Source organism: Trachurus japonicus, chromosome 2 (assembly GCF_045865225.1).
Source record: "Trachurus japonicus isolate A0001 chromosome 2, Traja_1.0".
Taxonomy (NCBI): Eukaryota; Metazoa; Chordata; class Actinopteri; order Carangiformes; family Carangidae; genus Trachurus; species Trachurus japonicus.
The window spans coordinates 8289787-8311777 of record NC_140908.1 but is presented as its reverse complement, the minus strand read 5'-3'; the positions used below and the strand labels follow the sequence as shown (position 1 = coordinate 8311777).

The following is a 21991-nucleotide window of genomic DNA, read 5'->3' as shown; positions in this document are numbered from 1 at the left end:
GATCGAAATTTTAAAAAACGTGAGATAAAACACAGCAAAACAACAAAAAAACACACACACACACACTGGCTCGGTTCGCCAGCAGCAGCAGCAGCAGCAGCAGCAGCACTCACCCGCAATGAAGCCAAGTCTATGTCTACTAGACTTTTAGCCGGAGAGTCGTTCGCCATCTTTCCAATAAAAGCCGAGCTTTCCGTTAACGTCTGCTCAAACCGGTGTCCGCTGGTTCATCTGCGGGCTCCTTCGGCGGATGAATTTGACCAGAGGCCGTCGCCTATTCCTCTCTGTGGGGCTCCGCTCCTTAGCAGTAAATGCAGCGGTCTCTACTCCATGTTGAGGTGGCAGCAGCGAGCTCACTGTCCAAGTCCGCTCTCCCTCCCTCTCTCTCTCTCTCCCCCTGCTGCTCGTGCCACTGGAGTCAAGCTGGACCGGAAACACTCACTTCCGGTTCGGCGTTTCAGCATAAAAGCTCCTCCCACGCGACTGAAACGTGGAATTCAATGTGAATTTAAATAAAATGTGTCTTATTATCTGAGGTAACATAGATACAAGCAGAAATAATACTATAATAGTAAATAATAAAACCAGAGCATCAGTGTTACAATGCTCCAGACTTGCCTCCAAATGGGAGCATTATGCCCCATAAATTTTGAGACACAGACAGTAATATTGTTCATTTATTTGTGCATGCATGTGCAACCATTAAATTTTTATTTTAACACTGGTGAAACGTGGAGGGAGGCGAAAAAATCTGGTATCTGTCATACCTGGTGGCACTGGCAGGCCAATGTGTGTGTGAGGATCATGAATTAAAAGGAAATGTGAATATGTGCTTTGCAAGTTGATTTACAGTGTGCACCCCTAAATCTTCTGTTTGTGCTCTTAAAATTTTAAGTTAGGGGACCACTGTCTATGCTCCAAGTACAAAAAAGTTGGTCTGGAGCCCTGCTGTATAAAACTAGATCATAATTAATGATAACTGTACTAAAGAGCACATACATATTAGCTATGTCTATAGCCTAATGGTTATTTTTTTCTCCTCTGTTTGTTTTGTTTTGTTTTATTTCATTATTAACATTATTTATTCTAGCTATATTCTTATGTTCCTTTGCAGTCTCTTTTTTATTTATCTTGACTGTTGCACTGTGGTTTGGCAGCTATATCTAGTCTATAAAATCTGACTCTGTACCAATTAGCGTACAGTCTTTAAATAACTATAGCACATTAGTAATATAGTACAAATATAACATCAGAACACTTAAATAAACAAATACATTTCTTAAATGTGTCAATATAGTTTCACGTAGTTATAAGCTCTAATAATTTCATCAGGAAGGTACCAAACTGTTGTTACTACAAGCATTATGCACATTTACTTTGCTTTTATGTTGAAAAGAAACTCGAGGATTTCCGTTTTCACCCTTCCTTCTGTCTAGCTTGACGCAGCTGTGATTGAGAACCGCACAAACACAGGAAGCCGGTCGGCTGCACTCAGAAAGAAAAGGGCTGGGCCTCGGTATCATCAAGCATGGATACAGAGCTTTTTCACAGTGCTTTAATTCACGACTCCTCACTGACTCAACACACTCCCATCACCCTGCACAGTCGCATAAATGGAGTCCAGGCATGCTGCGGGGCAGATGAGATAGACGGAGGCAGACAGGAGCAGACCCCCCACCACACAGCATCTCCATGGACATGCGCGTGTGAGGCTTCGGTGTCAATATTGGTAATCATGGGTGTGGCAAGTGAGCAGTCACAGGGGTGATGTTGTGTGTGTGTGTGTTATAGCAGTGGAGTCTGTGGAGCAGCTTGAGCCTGAGGAACAAAATGTTTAATTTCATTAACACTGAAGCTGAATGTGGCTTTTACACTGAGTGCTCTCACAAAAAGTGCCTGCTTCAAATAGTGATATAGACCTAAATAATATTTGATCTCAATATAAGTATTTCTGCAGTGATTTGCAGCAGTTTGCAGGATTATAATAGAATCACCTCCTTAGTAATAACATGAAATTGTCAGAGCTCAGTCCAAACATGCAGCCCCAGCTTCCCATCAATGCAAATCGATGTGCAGGATACAGTGCAGCAGTGTACAGTAAACACACATTTATTGCTGTGTAGTGCTACTATATGTGCTTTGCCCACAACACTAAAAGTGGAGGCAGAGTGTTAATGTGAGGAGAAGCAGAGGAGGAGGGGGGGGAAAAAACGTTCAACTGCAACGTTTCAGTCATTTATCACAGCTCCACCATGAAATGTTCAAACAGACGGAGCTAATCTGTTGGTTAAACAAACCTGAACTACACATTCAAATGACATGGCAGGACAAACCAGTCAGGCAGGATGAGAGATGTATGTAACCCAGTAGTGGAGACACACAGACAGACACACAGACACACACTCGCAAGCACAAGCATGCAAGACTAAAGGTCACTCTTAAGACACTTAGCTGGTGCTTAAGCTCCGTAAATCAACTTAAATCCATCTGCCATAAGGTAAGCTTGTGCGGATGACACTGATAATGAAAATCCCTTTACACTGGCAACCTGCATGTTTTGTTTACCGCTGACACATGACTATGAAGTCACTGTTTTGCCCTTATTACAATATCAACTGTCCTGTGAAGTGACATTTGTGGTTTCTGATGAAGAGGTTAAATATTAAATGTTTACCGCCACCTAGTGGACAGTTGATGTTACTGCAGGAAATGGGCCTAAGGAAACCAACAATCTCAATTTATGAAAACTAAACCAGGAAATAAAAGTGTCAATACTAAAAAATAGATTAAATAAACACGTTCTTTATTTTACATGGAACTGTATTACTAACTAGTGTTGTCCTCTTGTGGCGAGCACCTGTCCAAAAGGAAAGGTCGCCAGGCGTTCGCTGTCTCACAACCGAGACACATTTTGTGCCACTAGTCAGCAAGTTAATAATATTATAAATAGCAACATGTAATACAAATGTTGAGTTGCAAGTTATGTTAAGAACATTTACACAGTACATTTCTGATAGAAAAAACCATCCTTTAAAATTCAGTGCCGACTTTCCATTTAACGTCCCGGTGCCAATAATATAACCGTCTACGAGGCAGTGCAACCACGACGAGGTCTTCAGTGTGAAAGGTAGTTATCCTGTTTTGTTTTTTTTACCATTTTGATGTTCTATTATGAGATTTGAAAGATACAAGGCATTGACGTGCCTTGCATCAAGAAAAAATCAAATGGTAGAAAAAATATATAGACGTTAATGGAGCTCATAAAAACGTCAATCCAAAAAAATGTCAAGTTGCTCAATCCTAATATGTTCTTGCTGTGAAGTCTCCTAGTCCAAAAAAAAAGATTTGCATCCCTGATACAGACTCATCTTGGTCTATGTCTAGCATGCTAGTTGCAACAAGTACAGAAAATACACTTTTGACACAACATGTCAGAACGCATAGCTCCACTCGTCGACGGGATGAATCGTAGGTGAACCATACAGTGCAATATCATAGCTACATTATACAGGGTAACGGGCCTGTATCCCCAGCGTTAGAGTACACCTCTTTGACATACAGTTCAGTAATACACATTAAATAGAAGATCGTAAACGTGTTCTCCTGTTGACCTGTACCTGATCCTTCCTACATCCCATCTTTTTGCAGCACTTTCTCTCTCTCTCTCTTCATCAGTGATGCTTCCTCTCTTTGCAACAGCACTGGTATATGTTTAAATATATAAGCACTTCTTCAGTGATTGCAAATGCAGTCGACGTCGCCACAGCCTGTCACTTATCTCAACGAGAGTAGCTAAAATAAGAACAAAGATGTTACAGTGTGCGATCGACTGCGTGCGAGCCTGTCAGCTCCGGCAGCCGGCTACGATACACCTCCGCCTCGACGTCGAGAGGGTTTTATATGAAAGCATCTTTTAGTCTTTAGTGTTAATCGTTTTAGTTCAGTAGAAAGTCTGGGCTTGGGTAATCAAAGAGGCTGAAGTCGCCCTGGTAACGTGCGTAGAGACGCCTGATGTCTCGCTTGCTGATGCCTGAGAAGTACTGCTCCACCTTGGTCCGGTTGTAGCGGGTGATGCCCGGGGGAATGGCGGGGTAGGACACCAGCTGCTCGATGCCCGCCGCTCTGAGGATGTAGGGGGCGTCCTGCTCCAGTGTCTCGTGGTGGCCGACCACGCTGTAGTGGATGTCGCAGGGCGCGCACAGCTCCGCGTACGTCACCCAGTGGATTATGTGCTCGCCGAACTGTCGGTCCATGCGGCGGCGGCCCTCCACGTCGCCCAGGTAGCGGACAAAGTCCTCAAAGTGCAGGCCGGAGGCGGCGAGGGTGCTCTCGCGGTGGCTCTTGCGGTACTTACGGATGATGGCCGGAGCGATGTCATGTTTGTACCAGGGCTCGAAGCGCGGGTTCTTCACAAACTTGTCCTTGAAGGCAGAAATCAGGCGCTCGAAGGGATCTCTCACGATGAAAAATTTGAAGTAGGTGCTTAATCTGTTGAGGAGAAGAACAACGGTTCAGGAATGACGTTTTTTCCAGTTGTGTCATGACATACACTTTTATCACAGTCGTTCCAAACTAACCTGTGGGTTATTTCCTGCGGTGTCAGCGATGAGAGGCGGGGCAGGCCGTTTTTCTCATGGTCGTGGACGAGATTTTCTGGGATTTCCTCCACAGTGGGAAATGCTCCTGCCAGCAAATGATTCAATTGCATTAGCTAATGAAACAAACAAAGCTCAAGGAGTGGCCTGTCATGCTTTTCCCATTTCTGTACAGCCAACTCACACACAAAAAAAATGCTAGTGAACGTGCATTATTCTCCACACTGACCATTGAGCACAATGAGGACCTTCTTCCACTGCGTGTTGCCCACTTTGGGCGTCTGGCAGAACAGGATCTTGTGTTTGTCGCAGACAAAGATGCGGTCCAGGACAAACTTGCTGATGGAGACATGAGTCAGATTCCTGAGGCTGCTGTTCTTACACACGGAGGAGAGCAGCTTGACTCGCTTGTCCACAACCGACTGCCAATCTGACACTGTAGGAACCGCTGAGGGCTGAAACACAAATACATGCACACGTAAGAGCCTTATGCAGGACTTTACTCAAAATAAAGGTAAAGATAGAGTGCATTTAGTTGCATTAGTTACCTGATCTGAAGGCTTTGAGGCTGGTTTTTCCGGGCTGGACACAGAGATGGGTTTAACCACCTTGGCACCAGGCACTGTCCAACTCTGGCCGCCAACCCTCTCTCCATAGTCTGGAAATGACACATCAGAGTGGGTTAAACATCTTTCTACCTCCATAACCTATAGTACCACCATAATATACAACACCCAGCTCACCATCCACAGCTCTGAAGCTGATGAACTTGCTGACGAACATGAGGATGAGCAGCACCCAGCCGCAAGCTCCGAGGAGCAGCCAGTGGTGCCGCATCGCTCCAAGCATCAGCCGACGGCCATGGACACTGTGAGCGGCTCTCCCACCTGGACACAGAGCCGGACAGGAGGACAGGACAGCTGATGACTGGATAATGTAACCCTGAATAGCCAGGTGTTGTCTTACATATCGATTGTAAACAAAACCCCGCATCATCTAAGGTTAAAGCTGTCCCGTTGTCTGCGCGTCAAGCAGGATAAAAGCTGGAGGTTTCCTGCTTAGCAGCTAAATAGATATCGGTTACAGTCAAATGCTAACGTGACTAGTTTGCTACCAACGTCCGACGCTGTCTAATTCAAAACACAGCAGCTATTATGAAGTGTATTTACTTGAGCTAAGTGGTTAGCATGCCAGCTAGCCACACCTGTCCCTCCCAGACAGACAGAGCAGAGACAGTCCGGACCGACACACACTCTTTCTCCGGGTGTAATGTCACAACTGTCGTGTAGCAAGAGTTTAAAAAACATTGTCTCTTACCCTCTTGTTGAGTTACAGCAACTTCACGGCTGCGCAAACTCCAGAGAAAATGTTGGACGGTGCCATCGCGTCTGGTCCGCTGCTGCTGCTGCTGTTGCTGCGACCCTGCTGCACTCACTCCGCCGCAACATCCGACCAACAAAACCAGTAGCGCCCCCTGCTGGCGGAGAGGCGGCGACGCACCTCACATTCACATTTTTCTCCTTCTTTTTTGGACAAATCTTACAAACAGAATAATTTCAACATAACTAATACTTTAAAACTGAGCAAGAAAGTAGTTAGTAAGTTATTTTTATTTTGTGTCATAAGTGTCATACACCAAAGCTGCCCATCCCTCATGGGCTTACAAGGCATTTATATTAAAGGTCCAGTGTGTGATATTTGTCAAGGTTTATTGGCAAATTCTGAACATTATTCTACCAATGAATATATTTTTTATAAGTGTATAATCGCTATAAAATAAAATCCATTTGGTTTTCATAGCCGTATAATTCTTCTTCATATACAAGGGTCTTTAGTGAATCACAAAATATAGAGAGCTCTTTCAAAAAAGCATGAAAAAATGGGGTAACATTTAGAAATTGACTTTTGTGTATGAAATATTTTGCCAATATTATCAATTATTTAAATTACGTTTCATTGACATCCCCTGCCTGGTTTTAATCTGTCAATTTCATTTTCATTAGATACTTTTGTGGTGGAAATGTTAATCATTTCTCTGCAGTGTTGTAGATTTGATTAGTGTGACCTCGGTAGATAAACCAACTGTTTGAAGGGAGGATGACCACAAGACAACCATGGGACTTGTGACAGTATCAAACACCTGAGAAACTTGAGTTGTATCTTTATTCCTTGCTTTATTGCCTGTATCTTATCTTATGACTGTAAGGAAATTGCCAGATTCTTAGAAAACAGTATAAGAAAGGGCTGAAGCCACAGGTCAGTGGACACAACTCTTAAATATTTGACCACTGTGTGTATTCTATCAGCTGGCATAACAGTTACATTCCCTATTTTTCTTGAGACAAAAACCTGCACCAAACTGTGAGGAAAAGTAGGGTACATGCTTGTCCAGACATGATTTTTCTACAATATGACAATATTTCCACAAATATGAGTTAAGAAAAAAAACAACCCTGTTCTAAATTAATTTACAACATTGTATCGTTGTTGCTGTATTGTTCTCTGACACTAGTGAAAAAACCTTTGTCACAGTGTAAACTGGCAGCATGTTCAACATAAGATCTATAATACATTCATACTGTACATCAATGATTTGTTTCCACATTAAAATTGAATGCCCCTTTTCTTTGAGAAAAAAATATAACTGAGCCCCCTGAAACAGCTAATTTTTATTAACAGTATTATGGCCAAGGTACGGGCTTAAATTTCATTACTTTTGAGAGCAAATTATTGATTTGATATTGAAAAGCATCTCTCGCCACTGCCATTGAACATTTATAATATACGGTAGCAATGAATTCAAGTCTTAAGACACACACATCCCAAATTAATCATTCAGTGCAAACATATGCAGAAATAAAGACAAGACAAAAAAGCTTCTTTTATTGTATTTTTATTCCACTCGCAGAGAGAACTTTTTAGTTTTCATCAACATTGACTGTCTGCAGACCTGTTGGACAAAAAAAGGGAGAGAGAGGGGTAAATAAAGAGTCCTCATTATTTCATTATGAGTGACAGAGTCTGTGAATAACACATTTACCTTTGCATGTGGTGACAGGAACGTAGGTGACCAGGGTGTACAGTTTGTTGGGAGAGTCCTCATCCTCGTTACGCTTCCTGGACAGACGCACGCGTATCCTGTACGGCACGTTCCTGTTGGACGACACACAAAAACATCACAACATGGTTCTACTGCAAAACTGTAACTTGACAATGAAAAGCACAGAATATAAAATATCCAAATTACGCAGACAGTCATTTGAACAGCGGCAGCAAAAATATATTTGCTCCTCAACAATAAAAAACAAAATGTAACAAGGATAGCTGCATTTCGTTTGTTGTAAAATAATTTCTGGCACCACAAATTGAAGCTTTATGTGACAAACATTGATTTAACCCAGCCTCAAAGCTTGAATTCAAGTTGTAACAGCAGTCACACGCCATGTAAACATTTTAAAGTTAAACATTACTGTATATTCATCTCCAACTGTCACATCTTGCTGCATCACGCCATCCCACAGGAACCTCATACAACCACCACCTGCAAGCTGCCAGGTGTGCCAGACAGTGTACTTGTGTTTGCACATTCAGATGTAAGATTAGAAACAATAGAAACTCATCTCTCACCTGACACCCTTGCTCCACACGGCCTTGTTCAGGCGAGTGTCGATGCGCACATCAGGAGTTCCCATCTCCTTCATGGCGAACTTGCGGATCTCCTTGATGGCGCGGGGAGCCCTCCTCTTGAACCCACTACAGAAGACAACAAGCATTTTAAAGAGAGGGACACCATCAGCACTTGTTCTTCCATCAGTGACAAGTCTAAATCAACAATCTCAACACACACACTCAAATGCAACACGCCACATGTGTCATTTCTTATCTAGCATTGGGTGGATGTTTCCAGATGTGTTGAATAAATGATGCAAAGTGTCCTCCTGCAGAACTCACATGCCATGGATGCGCTTGTGGACATTGATGGTGTACTCTCTGGTCACCACTTCGTTGATGGCTGAACGCCCCTTCTTTTTCTCTCCTTTCTTGGTTGGGGCCATCTATAAACAAGACACACAGGTTACCATTTATTAGGGTTATATGTGAACACTGCAAGAAAGAAATAACGTTAAAAGAAATGGCACCAATGTAGCTATGTGGACAAGAAAGTGTCTCCACAAAAGTCAACCACACACATTACTACGCTAAATCAAAGTGTTAGGCTAACGCGGGGCTAGCCTGCCGGTATAACTTACAGCTATTGGCTAACTCAACTAACACTTGTGTTGTGCTAAATAACAATTCATACAACTTCCAGTAGTTTGTGACATGAATAAATTAACAAAAGACGAGTTTTAGTCCACAACAAGGAGCAACGCGTAGCCACAATAGCATCTTGACGCCACTCCGGTTCAGCTACAACCGAGCGCTACCATCCGTCTCCTTTTAATCATCTTAAACCTTGTCCATCCACCTCAATAAACCTCTTAAAACCACAATACAGCGATAATATGTACATTTATGTGCGTTGTGTGTTCGATTGCGGCTTTAATATCGTAGGATGGCGTTAGATTGTAGGAAATTAATTCCCGAGCAAAATACTCACTTCGACTCGGGATGAGGCGGAAATTGGAAGGACGGACCGAAAGCAGAGGATTGTGGGTAAAGGAAACCTGTCCGTCTTATTTAACGGCTGCTGGCAACAAGCAGACAAGCTGCAAGGTTCCTAGTGTTGATACCTCGCGTTTTTTTTAAACACTCGTGAGTAGATGCTGATTTGAAATAAATAATAAATAAAATACACATCGAGAAAATATTTATTAAATAGAATTTTACTTCTTTTTTTTTGCAGATCACAGTAAACTTTATATGAAATATTGTAAGAAAGATCTGTTTATGTACGTTTCTTTAGCCAGGAACACATATCATGTGCTTCACAGTAGTGATTAAAAAAAAAAAAAAAAAAAAACTTAATAGCTTTTAAGTAAGACAGAACCTGAGGCATCTCATTCATTCACAATGTAACAAAATGTCTTTCATGTTAGGATTATGGACGTACACAACTAGATATGAGAAAAATGCTCTAGTAGTGTTAGTGGTCCTTTAGTAAAAGAAATATTCAATTGTTATTATCCATCATGTTCATCACTTACCTCTCAATGCAAATGTCTGCATTAGTGTTGCTGTTTTCATGGCTTTTGTTTGAGCAATTTCAGCTTGATGAGCTGGCATTCCCCTTTGTCCTTATTTAGCAAAATGTTCATTACAATTTAAAAATGTCATCCTACATTTATTATTTTACAGTAAAAAATTAAAATACATCATTGAACCAGATATCATTACTTGCACATTTTGGAAAAGAAACACAAGCAAGTCTTCCAACATCAGAGCCCAGTCTCTTCATGCCTCCTGTAATGTCACTTCGATTTCAGTCACAGTTGCATGGACGTGAGGTGGTGTCATGTTGAATCCAGGTTTCTAAATCAACAGCTTTTTTCCCCACTCTTATTCTGATCTTTAAGCTGTTCAGTGCAACACTGAAAGTAGTGTGTCCGTTGAATTTCTGTCCCAGCATTCACAACCTGCTATTTTCAAGTGTTGATACAACCACCTCACAGAGCTTTAGTTTATCCACCTGTACAAGTCTTTTTTTCTTTTTTACTGTGACTCTTGATGGTCGACAATGGGACGAATAAACAAGATGTGAAGTTCAAATTAATAATGTTCAGTCTTTTTTTGTTACCTAATCACTCTGGGGTCTTTTCCTATCAGGAGCACATCGGCTCCTTTTTGGATGGATAAGGAGGAGATCCACGTTGGCAGTGTTGAAGATCTGGTACTCTGCAGTCTAGAGTGTTCTCAGCACTCACTTCAGTTCATTTCATTTCATTTCAGAGAGACATTGCCAAACTATTCAAAACAAAGACATCAGGCAAAAAAAAGCAAGAATGTGTCCACAGTTCTAACAACTTACATTCAGAGAAGGAATAGTTTGGCAGTGCTCATTCATGGGAAACGTTCATTCAAGTCCCGGCAGGCTTCAGTTTCAGTGTTGCTGGTCGGAAACGTCTCTGCAGCAAATGCTGTCGATTTGCTCTGCAGATGCTTTGTGATATATAATGTAAACAAATACAGTTACAACATAAATCATTTGTTTGAAGGCTGGACAGTTCACTTCATACAAAGCAAAAGGACCCGTTACAAAAATCAACATCTAACAATTTTAATGCACAGTTGTAGTAACCAATGCACAATATATGAAAACAAAACAGTCAATTGAACTTGGTTAGGCAGATGAAACATACAGTTAAAAAGCTGCTCTAAAAGACTTCACAAAAAAAAAAACATGAAATCATTGTAGGTGTTTTATGTCTCATACATGGTTCATTACACGCCTCCATAGGCTAGAATGTCCAATAGTCTATGGCACAGCAATTGCAGAACATCCAAAACATGTAACGCATAACTGAGATTCACAATTTTGCTGTTTTTTTTTTTCTTTATTTCTTCTTGTGTCTAAAAAAAAAAGGCTGTGTATGTACTGAAATGGGACAGGGAGAGATGGAGAGTTAGGGGGCTAGAAGAAGTGAAGGCTAAGAGGCCTTCACCTGCATGTCTTTTACTCATCAGGCCCATTTCTTTCAGGACACACACACCTCAGGCTGCGCTGCTGCTGCCGTGCTTAGCTTACTACTACCGGCCGCAGCAACTTCGGCCGCCGGTGCCGACCCGCTGTCGGGTCTTTCTGGGGCCGGAGCCTGACCGGCCATGGTCCTTCTGAAGAGACGCATGCTCATCTGCAGCAGCTCCTGGTCCACTACTGGCGTCGCGGGGTACTGCTTCGTTAGGCCCTGAGGAGGAACATGAGATAAGAGATCTAAACATGTTTCTTCTAACAACTACGCTTGTGAGGAAACGGGTACAACCAACACAAAGAAGGTCAATATCAAACAGGTTTAAAGGGCATTTCCAGTCGTAATCAATGAACAAAACAGTAGAGAGACTCTGAGGCGTTTGTTCTTCGACCCGGAAAGGAATAATGCGGAAGCTAAGGTAAGTCCGAATTTTGATTTAATTTAATTGTAAAGCAAATTTTATAATTTAAATTTAAACAATTAAAAAATTAGTCTGGAGCCCATTAATGAACATTGAAAAAACGATACATATAAACCAATACAAACGTCCACACGCCGCAGTTGGGAGTGTGGTATGGTATGAAATGAACTGATCATAGGTGACCTGGTATCTGAGGTAAACATTGATTACGACTGGAAATGCCCTTTAAGTCAGTGATCGGACGGCATCTACCTTGTCATTTTTTAACAGTTGCCGGCGGATGGCGAAGTCTCTGCGGGCACACAGGGCCTTGCAGCAGGGCCCGAGGTTGGTGAGCAAACCTGCCCGCTCCACCCGCCTGTTCAGGGCCGCCATGTTCAGAGCCCCAAGGTCATGTTCAAACAGCTTATCAGCATCTGGCAAAATGGAAGTGAAAGCACGTTTTTAGATGGACGCATCACATAAAATCAGTCACTTTTGGTTTAAAAGAAAAAGAAAAAATGTGATAAAAATGTAAATATTGTGTGGTTCAGTGACATCATCGCTCTCACCTTTCGGGTCGTCCAGCTCTGACTTGCACACCTCTTTGACCTGCTCCAGGAGCTCGGGCCCGGCCAGTCTCTTGGAGATGCCGGCCCTGAGGAGCACGGCGCCCGGGGTGAACCGCAGCAACGCGGCCCCAGCTGCCCGCGGCTCCTGCTTCTGTTTGGGCATCAGGCTGGACCAGTCCACATCGATGACGTCCAGAGGACCTGATGGGATGTCGCATGATAGCATTGTTTTTTTGGTTTTTTACAAGGTGCACCAGCTCTGTTTTCATGATTAAACATATTAAGTGATAATAGAGTAAATGCAAAAAACAGTTCATTCCTGTATTTCCTGGTACCTGTAATCTTTTCATCATCCTGCTGATCCTCTTTTTTCTGGCTATCGGCCAGAATTTCATCAAGCTCGTCATCACTGATTGGCTCGTACTCCTCTCCAACAGATGGGACCGACTGGCCATCATCCTCCTTCCCATCGTCGTCTCCTAAGAACACACAAAGAGCACACACATTCAATTACATCCATCTTTTAACATAGGAGAAAGTTACATTCAAAGCCGCACACGCCACAAGCTTCTTACCGTCGATGCTGTCCACCTTCTCCAGCTCCCGTTCTCGTTGATCTACCATGAGATGGTGGCTGTTGCTCGCCTTCTCGGGCTCTGGGGGGCTGAAGGCTTCTCTCGGCAGCAGGGGCTCGTAGTCGCTCCTGTCCTGCCTCATCATGTCCCCTCGCAGGTCTCCCCTCAGGTCTCCCCGCAGGTCTCCCCTCGGGTCTCCCCTCAGGTCTCCCCTCAAGTCCCCCCTCAGGTCCCCTCGCCCCGGCGCCCTGGGATCCCCGTGGGGCGGCAGGTCCATCATCATCATCCTCTCCCGCTCTCGATCACCTCTGCCGTCCCTCTCCCTCTCCCGCTCCCTCTCCCTCTCTCGCTCCCGCTCCCTCTCGTGCTGCTGGAGGAGTCCTTCGGGGAGGAGGCGCTCCCTGTCCCTCATGTCCCGCTCCCTCAGGAGGGGTTCGCGGCCGGGACGCATGAGCAGCGGCTCCCGTCCCCGGCTGGGCCAGTCCCTCGGTTCGGGCTCCCAGTCTCTCTGCGGCTGCAGCGGCTGCTGGAGGAGCAGGGGCGGCTGCGGCTGCTGCTGCTGCTGTTGCTGCTGCTGCTGCTGAGGAGGCCGCAGGTCCTTCCGCTCTCGTTCCCGCTCAAACGGCTCCCGCTCTCTCTCCCGCTCCCGACTGTCGTAGGAGCCGGCGCGGGACCTGGACCGGGTCTGCCTCTCGGAGTCGGGGGAGCTGCGTCTGGAGCTGTGGCTGCGGGAATCCTGCCGGTCTGCAAGACGACAGAGACGGGGACAAGTAAGTAAGTAATAAGTAAGTTGTGTAGTATAGAAGATATTAAAGATAGTAAAAATGTTGCCCATTTAAAAACAATGTTTAAAAATAATATTTTTGAAAAGTACAAAATTGAAAATGTTGAGAGCAACAAAGGGAAATAATTAACATAATTTTGCAACAAACATGAAGTTTTCTTGTTTGTTTCTGACTGTTTTTTAGCGTATGTTTGTAGTTGAGGATTGATATGGGATGTGTAATGTAACCAAGGAAATTTCGACCTGTTTTGTTTTTGAGTTGTGAAGGTTTGTGGATATAGGATGGTCGGTGGGGGACGCACTGTGTAGGTATATGTATGTATGTATGTGTGTATGCATATGCGCCATTCCGATCAGACTGCTTATGGTTTTTATAATGAAATGAGAAACGAGGGTGCGGCAGCTATAAGCTTTGCTTCAGCCGCAACCCTTTTCGACCAGCTATATAGTATTTGTTACTACCTTGAATTTGTTTTGTTGAAATTTTGATGCTGTGATCGAAATAAACACTCATTCATTCATTCATTCAGTGTTATGTGTTGATAATCCCCTGGTCTGTGTGTGTTTGTGTATTTACCTGATGAGGTGCTGCGGCTGGGGTCGCCTCTCCTCAGCTGGTCGATGCGGGATTTCCTCTCGGCGCCCGGAGGGTCGTTCACCACCGGCCCCGGCCTCTCTCTCTCCCGCTCTCTCTCCCGTTCCCGCTCTCGTTCCCTCTCTCTTTCTCTGTCCCGGTCGCGGGAGTTGGCGCCCTGCAGCCTCCCCCGGCGCGCCCTCGCCCCCTGCAGGTCGTCGCGGTGGGCCGACTCGTTGGAGGGCGAGCGCAGGCGCCGGGACGACGTGCGGCTCTGGTTGCTCCCCATGCTGCTGCTGCGCGTCTGCTCCGGCGGGGGCTTCCGCAGCAGCGGCTGGGACATGAGGGGCTGCGGGGTCAGAGTCTGCAGCAGCATCGGGGGGTCCTGGGGGAGCAGCGGGGCGATGGCGGGGGGGTTGCAGCGCTCCCTGTCTCTGCCCGCTCTGGGGACGGCGCCTCTCCTCAGAGGCTCGACGGGAGCCAAGGGAGGATGTGTCTCCAGAGGTCCCGCGCGGTCCGTCACCTCCTCATCCGACCAGTCGCTGAAGTTGTCCATCTTGGGCAGCGGGGACGGCTCTGCGATGCCTCCGGCGCCGCGGTGATCGGGCCTCATGGAGGGCGGCGGTGTCCTGGGACCCCTCTTCCTCTTGTTATGAGGCTGGTGGGCTGTCGTCTCCTCCTCCGACACGTCAGATTCTCCTCCTCGGGACCGTTTCCTCTTTCGGTCCACCGCCTTCTTCTTGCCGACTTTTCTAGGAGAGTGTAAAGGTGGCGGTCCGTCTGCGGCGGCGCTGGGCGGGGGCTCCAGGCTGAAACGCTCCGCTGCGGGAGCCATGCTGTTGCCGCTGCTGCCGCCACCGCCGCCGATGCCGATCTCCTCATCTTTACGACCTTTTTTCAGCCCCTTCCTCTGTGACTTTGTCTTCTTTTTCCCCTCCTCGTGGGACTGGGAGCCGGCGGTGTCTCTGTCGTCGCTGCCGGTGTTGAGGGCTGAGGACGACGGAGGAGGAGGAGGAGGAGGAGGAGGCGGCGGCGGAGGCGTGGACTCTCGCTGGTCTCTCGCTCTGCCGCGGGACTCGGACGGAGCGTCTGAAAGGTGTTCTCCTCGCCTGTCGGCCCCTCTGTTGCGCTCCACGCGAGGCTCCACGCGAGGCTCCAGGTCCTCGTGGCGGCTGCGTGTCTCTCTCTTCTCCCCGGCTCCTCGGCGCTCCTCGTCTTTCCAGTGGCCGAGCTTGTCGTCGGATGGAGCGGCTCTCGGAGGAGAGCGCAGCAAGGGCTCCTGGGGCCGCACCACCTGGCTCAGGACACGATGCTTATCACCTGGACATGAACATGGAAGAGTCACGTCAGTTCAGTTGAGGCCGGTTCAGCAGGACAACTGCTACGTGAATGTAAAAGGTTAAACAAAAGTAAATCTTAAAGGGATAGTTCAACATTTTGGCATTGCCATAATCCCTATAGTCTTAGAGTAGGTTCGTTACCTTTAATTGTTGGTGCAAGCTATTTTTAGAACGGCGGAGCAGAGCCGCAAGCTGCTCAGAGCTACGCTACGGAGGCTCATGGGATTTCTTGGTTTCCCTCATCAAACTCATCAAATACACAATCCAACAACTCCAAAACGCTCTGGTGGACAAGTTGTGACCTGCACATTCACCACGTTATGAGATAATAACAGAACATTACGAGACAGAGTTGTTTTAGAGGCAAATGCAGAGACTGTTTACCGAAAAAATTCCCCCCGACGGGAACGCACATCAGTGGTTTTGCATGAATTTACCTTGAAAACAACTCTGTAACAAACCTACTCCTAAGACTATAGGGATTGTGGCAATGGGCCAATTTTCCAAAATATTGAACTTTCCCTTTAATATTCCACTAATTAAAGGTGCAGTTTCATTTTAGCCAGAGGAAAAGTGCAATTTTTAATTGGCAACAACAAGAAAGTGCATTTTACTTTGTTTTAAAGTATTATTTGACTTTGGTACGTGACGTGAAGGAAAATGTTTTCACAAAATGAACCAAAGAGAAATAAGACTTTAACCAGTTACATTCCAGGATGTGCATTATAAGAGGTGCATTCCCCATTAAACAGGAGTGTGTCCTTTCAAAAAGATTTTCCCTACTGTCAGATGGAGGCGGACACACTGGGCTGGGGAGGAGGGGCTGTGGGTGGAGCTTGGCCTGCCCTCGGCCAACCGGGCGCTCACTTTTGTCTTCGCCACTGTTGTAGCCGTCGCTGTCTGCCGAGCTGTGGTCCCGGCGCTTGGGCGAGGAGCGGGGGCTCGGGCTGCTCTCCACCCGGGGCCTCTTACGACTGACGGAGAGAAACGGAGGATGATTAATACAGATGAACAAACAGGATGTTGTTAGTTTATTTCTGAAAACTGATAACGTCGATACGTGCCTTGGTTTGCGGTCGTCCCGGGTCTCTCGGACAGAGCGGTCGTCCCTGGTTTCCTCCCTCCTGTCCCGCCTGTCCTCCCTTCCTCTCTCTCTCTCCTCCCATTCCCGCTGCCTCTCTCGCTCCCGCTGCTCCCTCTCGCGCTCTCTCTCCTTCCTCTCCCTCTCTCTCTCCCGCTCCTCGCGCTCCCTCTCTCTCTCCCGCTCCCTCTCCCTCTCTCGTTCCCGCTCCCGCTCCCTCTCCCTGGCCCGCTCCCTCTCCGCCGCTTCCCTTTCCTTCTCTCGCTCCTTCTCCCTCTCCCTCTCCCTTTCCCTCTCCCGCTCTCGCTCCCTGTCCTTCTCCTTCTCTCTCTCCCGCTCCCTGTCCCTCTCCCTGTCTCTCTCTCGCTCCCGGTCGCGGGCCCGGTCGTCCCGTCTCTCGTCCAGGCGGTCTGTCCTGCGCTCGTCCCTCCTCTCCTCCCTCTCCGACTCCTCTGATCGGCCCTGGTGTCTGTTTGGAGAAGCTGCTCTTGGATCTGGAAACACAAAGATAATAAAGTTAGCCAAACAAATTAGGAATAAAAACATATCTACACCTTTCTGATCTTTAAAAACAAACCCCCACCTCTCTCTCGGTTGTCTCTGCGGTCCCGCTCCGTGTGTCCTCCTCTCCTGTCGTAGGAGGAGTCGCGGGCCTGCTCTCCTCTCCTCTCGCCCTCGTAGCGGTCTCGGTCCGACCCCCTCTCGGAGCTTCTTTCTGTAGCGCTGCGATCTGTGCTCCTCTCCACGCTCCGCTCGCGCACCGCGCTGCTCCGGGACTCCCAGCTATCATGGGTGTTTTCCAGTTGGGAACCACGGGAGTTTCTGTTTGAGCCTGGCAGACGGTAAAAAGGAGAATATTATAGATTTGGAAAAAACACACAAAAACAAAAGAAAGAAGCGGTATAGTAGTGTCTAGTAGTAGTAGTGTTTTAGAGCTCTTGCCTTTGTCAGATGTTTCATTTGCACGCCCTCTCCCTCGTCCATTCCTCTCGCCTCGGTCTGTCCTGTTCTCCGTCCTCCCCTCGGTTCTCCCTCCGTCTTCCCGCCCGTGACCTCGGCCGTAGCCCCTGTCGTCCTGAGACATGTCCTCCTTCCTGTGGGTGTCGGTCCTCTCCCTCTCCCGCTCCTTCTCTCGCTCTCTGTCCTTGTCCCGCTCCTTCTCTCGCTCCCTCTCTCGTTCCCGCTCGCGGTCCCGGCGCTCCAGGGACTCCCGACTGGACCGGGTGTCCGTCCTGCTCTCTCTGGAGTCCTTCACGTCCCTGTTGTCTCGGTGGTCGCGAGAGTCCCGGGTCGTTTCCCTTCCTCGTTCGCGAGTGTCCCGCCGCTCCCGAGCTTCTCTCGTCTCCCTGTCGTCCCGAGCGTCTCTTGATGACACCTGTTCGGAGTCGTAGTCCCGGTCGTCACGGACGCTGTCCTTCTCTCGCTTGCTGCGGCTGTCTGTTTACAAAAGAGAAGGAAGAGAGGAATGGATTCTTTTCATTTTAACACATTTCAACTCACTAATCTCAAAGAAATAAGACAAATACAATAGAAACCCATAACGTTACCATCTCTGCGCTCGTGTCTGCGCTCCTGGGCCGGCGGACTCCTCTCTCTGTCCCCCCGGCTCCTCTCCCGTCCTCTGGAGTTGTGCCGGGCGGGGCTGGACCGGTCGGACCGGCGGTGGGGGGAGGAGGCGTCGTGGGAGGCCGGAGGCGATCGGGAGCGCCTGGAGCTCTGAGGCGAGGAGGTGGACGCTCCCGCTCCACTGCTCCGATGGTAGGCGGGGGAGGATGAGCGGCGCCGGCGAGGAGACGGAGAGTGCCGCTGGGCGGAGGAGCCAGAGTGGGAGGAGGGGGAGTGGTGGCGGGGAGGAGTGGGACTGCGTTGGTGGCGAGGAGGAGAGGGAGACCTGCGGAGAGAGAAGTCGGTTAGCTGTGTCCAATATTTACAGATTCAAATAAAGTGATACAAGTGAATATTTCATGTGGTTACCTGCGAGGAGGAGACGCCAGCACCGGGGTTCTGTGGGACGACGCTTTAGGAGAGGCGGATTTCTTCCTGGGAGGAGGTGAAGCCCCTCTGGAGGGGGACGAGACGCTGCCCGAACGCTCCTCTGACGTCACCGACCGCTTGGCTTTGTGGGAACTGTCCGATCGGTCCCTGTGAAACGACAAGTTACATAATTTTTAAAAAAAGAATACAGGACACCAAAGTAGAGGAGTTGACGGAGAAGTGGGGGGGCATGGGGGTCGTACCTGCGTTTCTCCTTCTTCTCTTTGTGTTTCTCTGTATCTCGTCCGCGGTCTTTCGCTTCCTTCAGCTTCTCCTCAGACTTCTCCTTGTTTTTGTGTTTGCCTTTGTGCTTCTTCCCCATCACGGGAAGATCCAGAGGGACCGGGGGTGGGGGGCTGGGGGTACGGGGTCCTTTCTTTTTACTATGGCTGCCTTTTGAAGACCTGGATTGATCAAGATGGAAGAGGTTCACATTGTAATTATGAAATTAGCGGGTGAATAAGCAACGTAACATCATCCTGCAGTGACCACAGACTCCTACCTGGCAGATTCTGACACAGGGGACGATATGGACGCCTTCTTCTCTTTTTTTCCAGAGCCGAGCCCTTTGGTTCCACTTTTGTGTTTTGGGGAGCCGCTGGACTTCCTGGATGAGGGGGAGTCTTTAGAGCTCAGCGGCTCCGGGGACGCCTGAGGGGACGGACACGACAGATCAGGTGGGAATTTAAATAAAGAGTCTCTCGAACGAGGCAACCGGCGGTGACTATAAACGTTTACTTACCTTTGGCAAGGCGGTGGCTCTTGTCTTGGTGGGAGTCTCGTCTTTCTTGATGACAATCTCCTCCCTCTTCTCGAGGTTCTCCTGCTCCAGTTTCATCAGTTCACGTTGAATCTTCTGGCGCTTCATTTCCAGGGATAACTCGTAGTCGTAGTCACCGATATCCGAATCTGAAAGTCAAATCAAAGCCTATAATAAGAATGTTCTTTCCATAACTTCAAATCATAAAAAATACATCACCAAACTAGGAGCTGTACCTTCACGATTGGTTTCCCACTCTGTGGGTTCTTCTTCACTAGCTGGGGTACGCTCCTTTGTTATTTTTATATCCTCCTTCTCTCTGTGTCGGCCTCTGGAGGAGTCTCTCTGCTATAGATGGACACAAACACACACTGAGTTTTTCTTTGCATACCATGCTTCCATTTATTTTATATTGACGAAACGTGTTGTAACTTCTACTTCGAAAAGTTGAGAACTCACTCTTGCTGTGGGGGATGTGGGCTCGTCAAGGTCTCGCTTCAGGTTTTCTGGGTCAACATCCTGTCTTTTATTCTTCATCCTCTCCCGCAGATCACCTGTGGGCCTCTCGGTTGACCTGCCCCATGAAGACGAAGACATTTAAATATATGTGTGTTGTGAAGCCTCTGTTTAGATCTTACATTTATATTCAATTCAAGTCGCCTCACCGGCTAAAGCTAAATCCTTTGCCTCGTGGCTGAGTTCCATGTGTGTAGCGACAAGTGTTGCCGTAGCTGCAATTACCAGTCTTTAACCAATTTCTACAGTGACTCTGGAAGGGACAGAGAATGAGATTGATAAAGCAACATCCATGTAGAGAGAACAATCTGATTGAGTGGTAATAAGATCAGTATAACACACAGGACTTTTCCTACAAGTTGTTATGCATGTGAATGATCTGCAGTCTGGACAGTACGTACATCAGCAGCATTACTCCCAGTGCTGGGGCCAAGTCTTTCGAACACACTGGGTCTGCGGGAGGGGGCGGCGGGGTTGCTGGTAGTGCTGGTCGTGGTGCTGCTGCTGCTGTCAGATATGGTTTTTGAATTCTCCACTGTTACCTTCCGCCTGATCTTGGACATTCTGCAGGACTGGAAACATGACAGACAATGTTGCATCAACACACCTGTACAGTACACTACATCTATGCAGGGGTAATGTTAAAGATGTAAATGTAGGGCAGATAATAGACTGATTGTATTAAAAACAAAACATTTAAAGCTGAACAGCATTGTACTCTCTTTGTCACGTGGCTGTTTTTTACTTCTATCCCCAATTTCATTCATTCTGGGTGCAAGGCTACAACTTTTAGCATCCTACACTGCAGCTAAGAAACTTATTTTAAGCTTATTAATTGTCCTGCAAGAATGGGCTTCATAAACTGAGCTGTTTGCAGTTTTAATTTAGCTCCTGGCAGCCACACAATCACAACAAAAACACACGTAAAAGCCCCGGTCTGTTGTCTGTGCAGCTGCTCTGCGCTAACTTCTAGCGAGCTCGTCTTGCAAGTCGGTTTAAGATTAGCTAAAGTTGCTAGGCAACCGCACGGTTTCAGCACCACTCTCCAAGAGCCTAACGATCATTTATACGTGATAAATAGACGGATAACGACCACCCATGTTTATTTTTCCACGCCTCATGCTCAAAGACAAGCTAATGGATGCTAATGCTAAAGTTAGTTAGCCACAGAGCTAATGACTTCATGTTTTCTGGGGCCTCGGAGCTTCAGCAGCGCGTCCACAGCCCACAGCGTAAAGAAGAAGCAGCCGTCTCACCCAGGATATTGAGTCGGTGTCGCATCTACTTTAGTCCAGTTAGAGGAGTCAGTACTTGCAGAATAAACCAGGTTTATTCTTTAAAATCTAAGGCAGAAACTGCCCTGAGTGCCTTCATGTTGGCGGAAGGTGCGCATCATAGGTGCTGCTCTTCTTCGGTGCTTTGTGTCTGTGTACTCCGCTGGTGTCGCTTTACCGCCCACTACCGAATAGAATATAATACTAGGCTATAATACTTCATCTGCGGCTTTTGATTTGATCTTATATTTTTAATATATAAAATATATTCATTCATTTATTAAATTGTATTTATTTATTGGTGTTTTTCTTTTTGGGCCTTATTTAACATTGATTTCTAGTAATGACATTGATATAACCTGATGCTGCATAACAATAACATAACATGACAATGAATAGCCTATTTGTTATAAAGGATCATAAGAAATCCAACAGGGACTACAATTTGGTGCCGTTACTTCCTTGAAACTCCTATGAAATAAAACCCTCAAGGTTGCCATGAATGTTTTCCAAAAATGTTGTCCAGTTTATGTTTGTAGTCTATGTGCCTTAGTGTTTCTCTCCCATGTTTTTTGTCCATGTGTTGTGTTTGTCTTTCTTGTTTTAAATCCATGTGTACTGTCTACCATCAAATAGGACCACAATGGAAATAAGCCTTTGGGCTTTATTGTGTTTTTAATCCTTTTGAACACTTTTCTAATGTTGTTCAATAAAGTTTTCAATCAATCAATCAATCAATCAATCAATCAATCAGTGTTTCTATTTGGGAAAGAACAACCATACCCTCACATTACACCAACAAATAAACTAACAACTAAAATAGAATAGTAAACAGAGAAAAGGCACTGACACACGTG

General features: G+C 46.6%; 5 protein-coding genes across 25 annotated transcripts in view; 1 reads left to right on the top strand and 4 right to left on the bottom strand.

Moving 5' to 3' along the window:
- The window catches only part of LOC146990730 (mitogen-activated protein kinase kinase kinase kinase 4-like), a 35175-nt gene extending 34813 nt beyond the window's left edge, over window positions 1-362 (bottom strand). For all 13 annotated transcript variants that reach the window (XM_085798363.1, XM_085798402.1, XM_085798383.1 and 10 more), the window contains exon 1: window positions 114-362. In XM_085798363.1, coding sequence (XP_085654489.1) covers window positions 114-170 — 57 coding nt within the window. In that variant the 5' untranslated portion in view covers window positions 171-362. The remainder of the gene's footprint in view (window positions 1-113) is intronic.
- LOC146990722 (uncharacterized) overlaps window positions 1-21991 on the top strand; it is a 142876-nt gene that overhangs the window by 61448 nt on the left and 59437 nt on the right. The gene's annotated exons all lie outside the window — the stretch shown is intronic.
- Window positions 2803-5995, bottom strand: chst10 (carbohydrate sulfotransferase 10). The gene is made up of 6 exons (XM_085798276.1): window positions 5913-5995; window positions 5339-5482; window positions 5144-5253; window positions 4825-5050; window positions 4578-4683; window positions 2803-4488 (listed from the first exon to the last, which is right to left on the bottom strand). Exons 2-6 carry the CDS (start codon window positions 5442-5444, stop codon window positions 3936-3938), a joined length of 1101 nt encoding a protein of 366 aa, XP_085654402.1. The 5' UTR covers window positions 5445-5482; window positions 5913-5995; the 3' UTR covers window positions 2803-3935.
- rpl31 (ribosomal protein L31) lies at window positions 7475-9246 on the bottom strand. Its single transcript, XM_085798352.1, has 5 exons — window positions 9196-9246; window positions 8547-8650; window positions 8223-8348; window positions 7636-7748; window positions 7475-7545 (listed from the first exon to the last, which is right to left on the bottom strand). Exons 2-5 carry the CDS (start codon window positions 8648-8650, stop codon window positions 7514-7516), a joined length of 375 nt encoding a protein of 124 aa, XP_085654478.1. The 5' UTR covers window positions 9196-9246; the 3' UTR covers window positions 7475-7513.
- On the bottom strand, window positions 10797-21328 carry zc3h13 (zinc finger CCCH-type containing 13). Its single transcript, XM_085798342.1, has 20 exons — window positions 21117-21328; window positions 20262-20432; window positions 20010-20113; window positions 19804-19918; window positions 19581-19692; window positions 19327-19493; window positions 19087-19235; window positions 18788-18988; window positions 18525-18692; window positions 18098-18441; window positions 17493-17987; window positions 17134-17382; window positions 16534-17044; window positions 16253-16443; window positions 14133-15449; window positions 12772-13515; window positions 12532-12675; window positions 12197-12397; window positions 11898-12061; window positions 10797-11440 (listed from the first exon to the last, which is right to left on the bottom strand). Exons 2-20 carry the CDS (start codon window positions 20421-20423, stop codon window positions 11231-11233), a joined length of 5748 nt encoding a protein of 1915 aa, XP_085654468.1. The 5' UTR covers window positions 20424-20432; window positions 21117-21328; the 3' UTR covers window positions 10797-11230.

What these genes read in the sequence shown, in the direction of transcription:
- chst10 (XM_085798276.1), bottom strand. Translation starts at nt 5,444, where the DNA reads ATGCTTGGAGCGATGCGGCACCACTGGCTGCTCCTCGGAGCTTGCGGC. An exon ending in CCTCAAAGCCTTCAGATCAG is followed by an intron (nt 5,051 to 5,143) that starts GTAACTAATGCA and finishes TTTGTGTTTCAG; the next exon opens with CCCTCAGCGGTTCCTACAGT. An exon ending in CCGCAGGAAATAACCCACAG is followed by an intron (nt 4,489 to 4,577) that starts GTTAGTTTGGAA and finishes TCTCCTCAACAG; the next exon opens with ATTAAGCACCTACTTCAAAT.
- rpl31 (XM_085798352.1), bottom strand. Translation starts at nt 8,650, where the DNA reads ATGGCCCCAACCAAGAAAGGAGAGAAAAAGAAGGGGCGTTCAGCCATC. An exon ending in GTGTGGAGCAAGGGTGTCAG is followed by an intron (nt 7,749 to 8,222) that starts GTGAGAGATGAG and finishes GTCGTCCAACAG; the next exon opens with GAACGTGCCGTACAGGATAC. An exon ending in TCCTGTCACCACATGCAAAG is followed by an intron (nt 7,546 to 7,635) that starts GTAAATGTGTTA and finishes TTTGTCCAACAG; the next exon opens with GTCTGCAGACAGTCAATGTT.
- zc3h13 (XM_085798342.1), bottom strand. Translation starts at nt 20,423, where the DNA reads ATGTCCAAGATCAGGCGGAAGGTAACAGTGGAGAATTCAAAAACCATA. An exon ending in AAAGGATTTAGCTTTAGCCG is followed by an intron (nt 19,919 to 20,009) that starts GTGAGGCGACTT and finishes TTCATGGGGCAG; the next exon opens with GTCAACCGAGAGGCCCACAG. An exon ending in CAGACACGAGCGCAGAGATG is followed by an intron (nt 17,988 to 18,097) that starts GTAACGTTATGG and finishes TTTTGTAAACAG; the next exon opens with ACAGCCGCAGCAAGCGAGAG.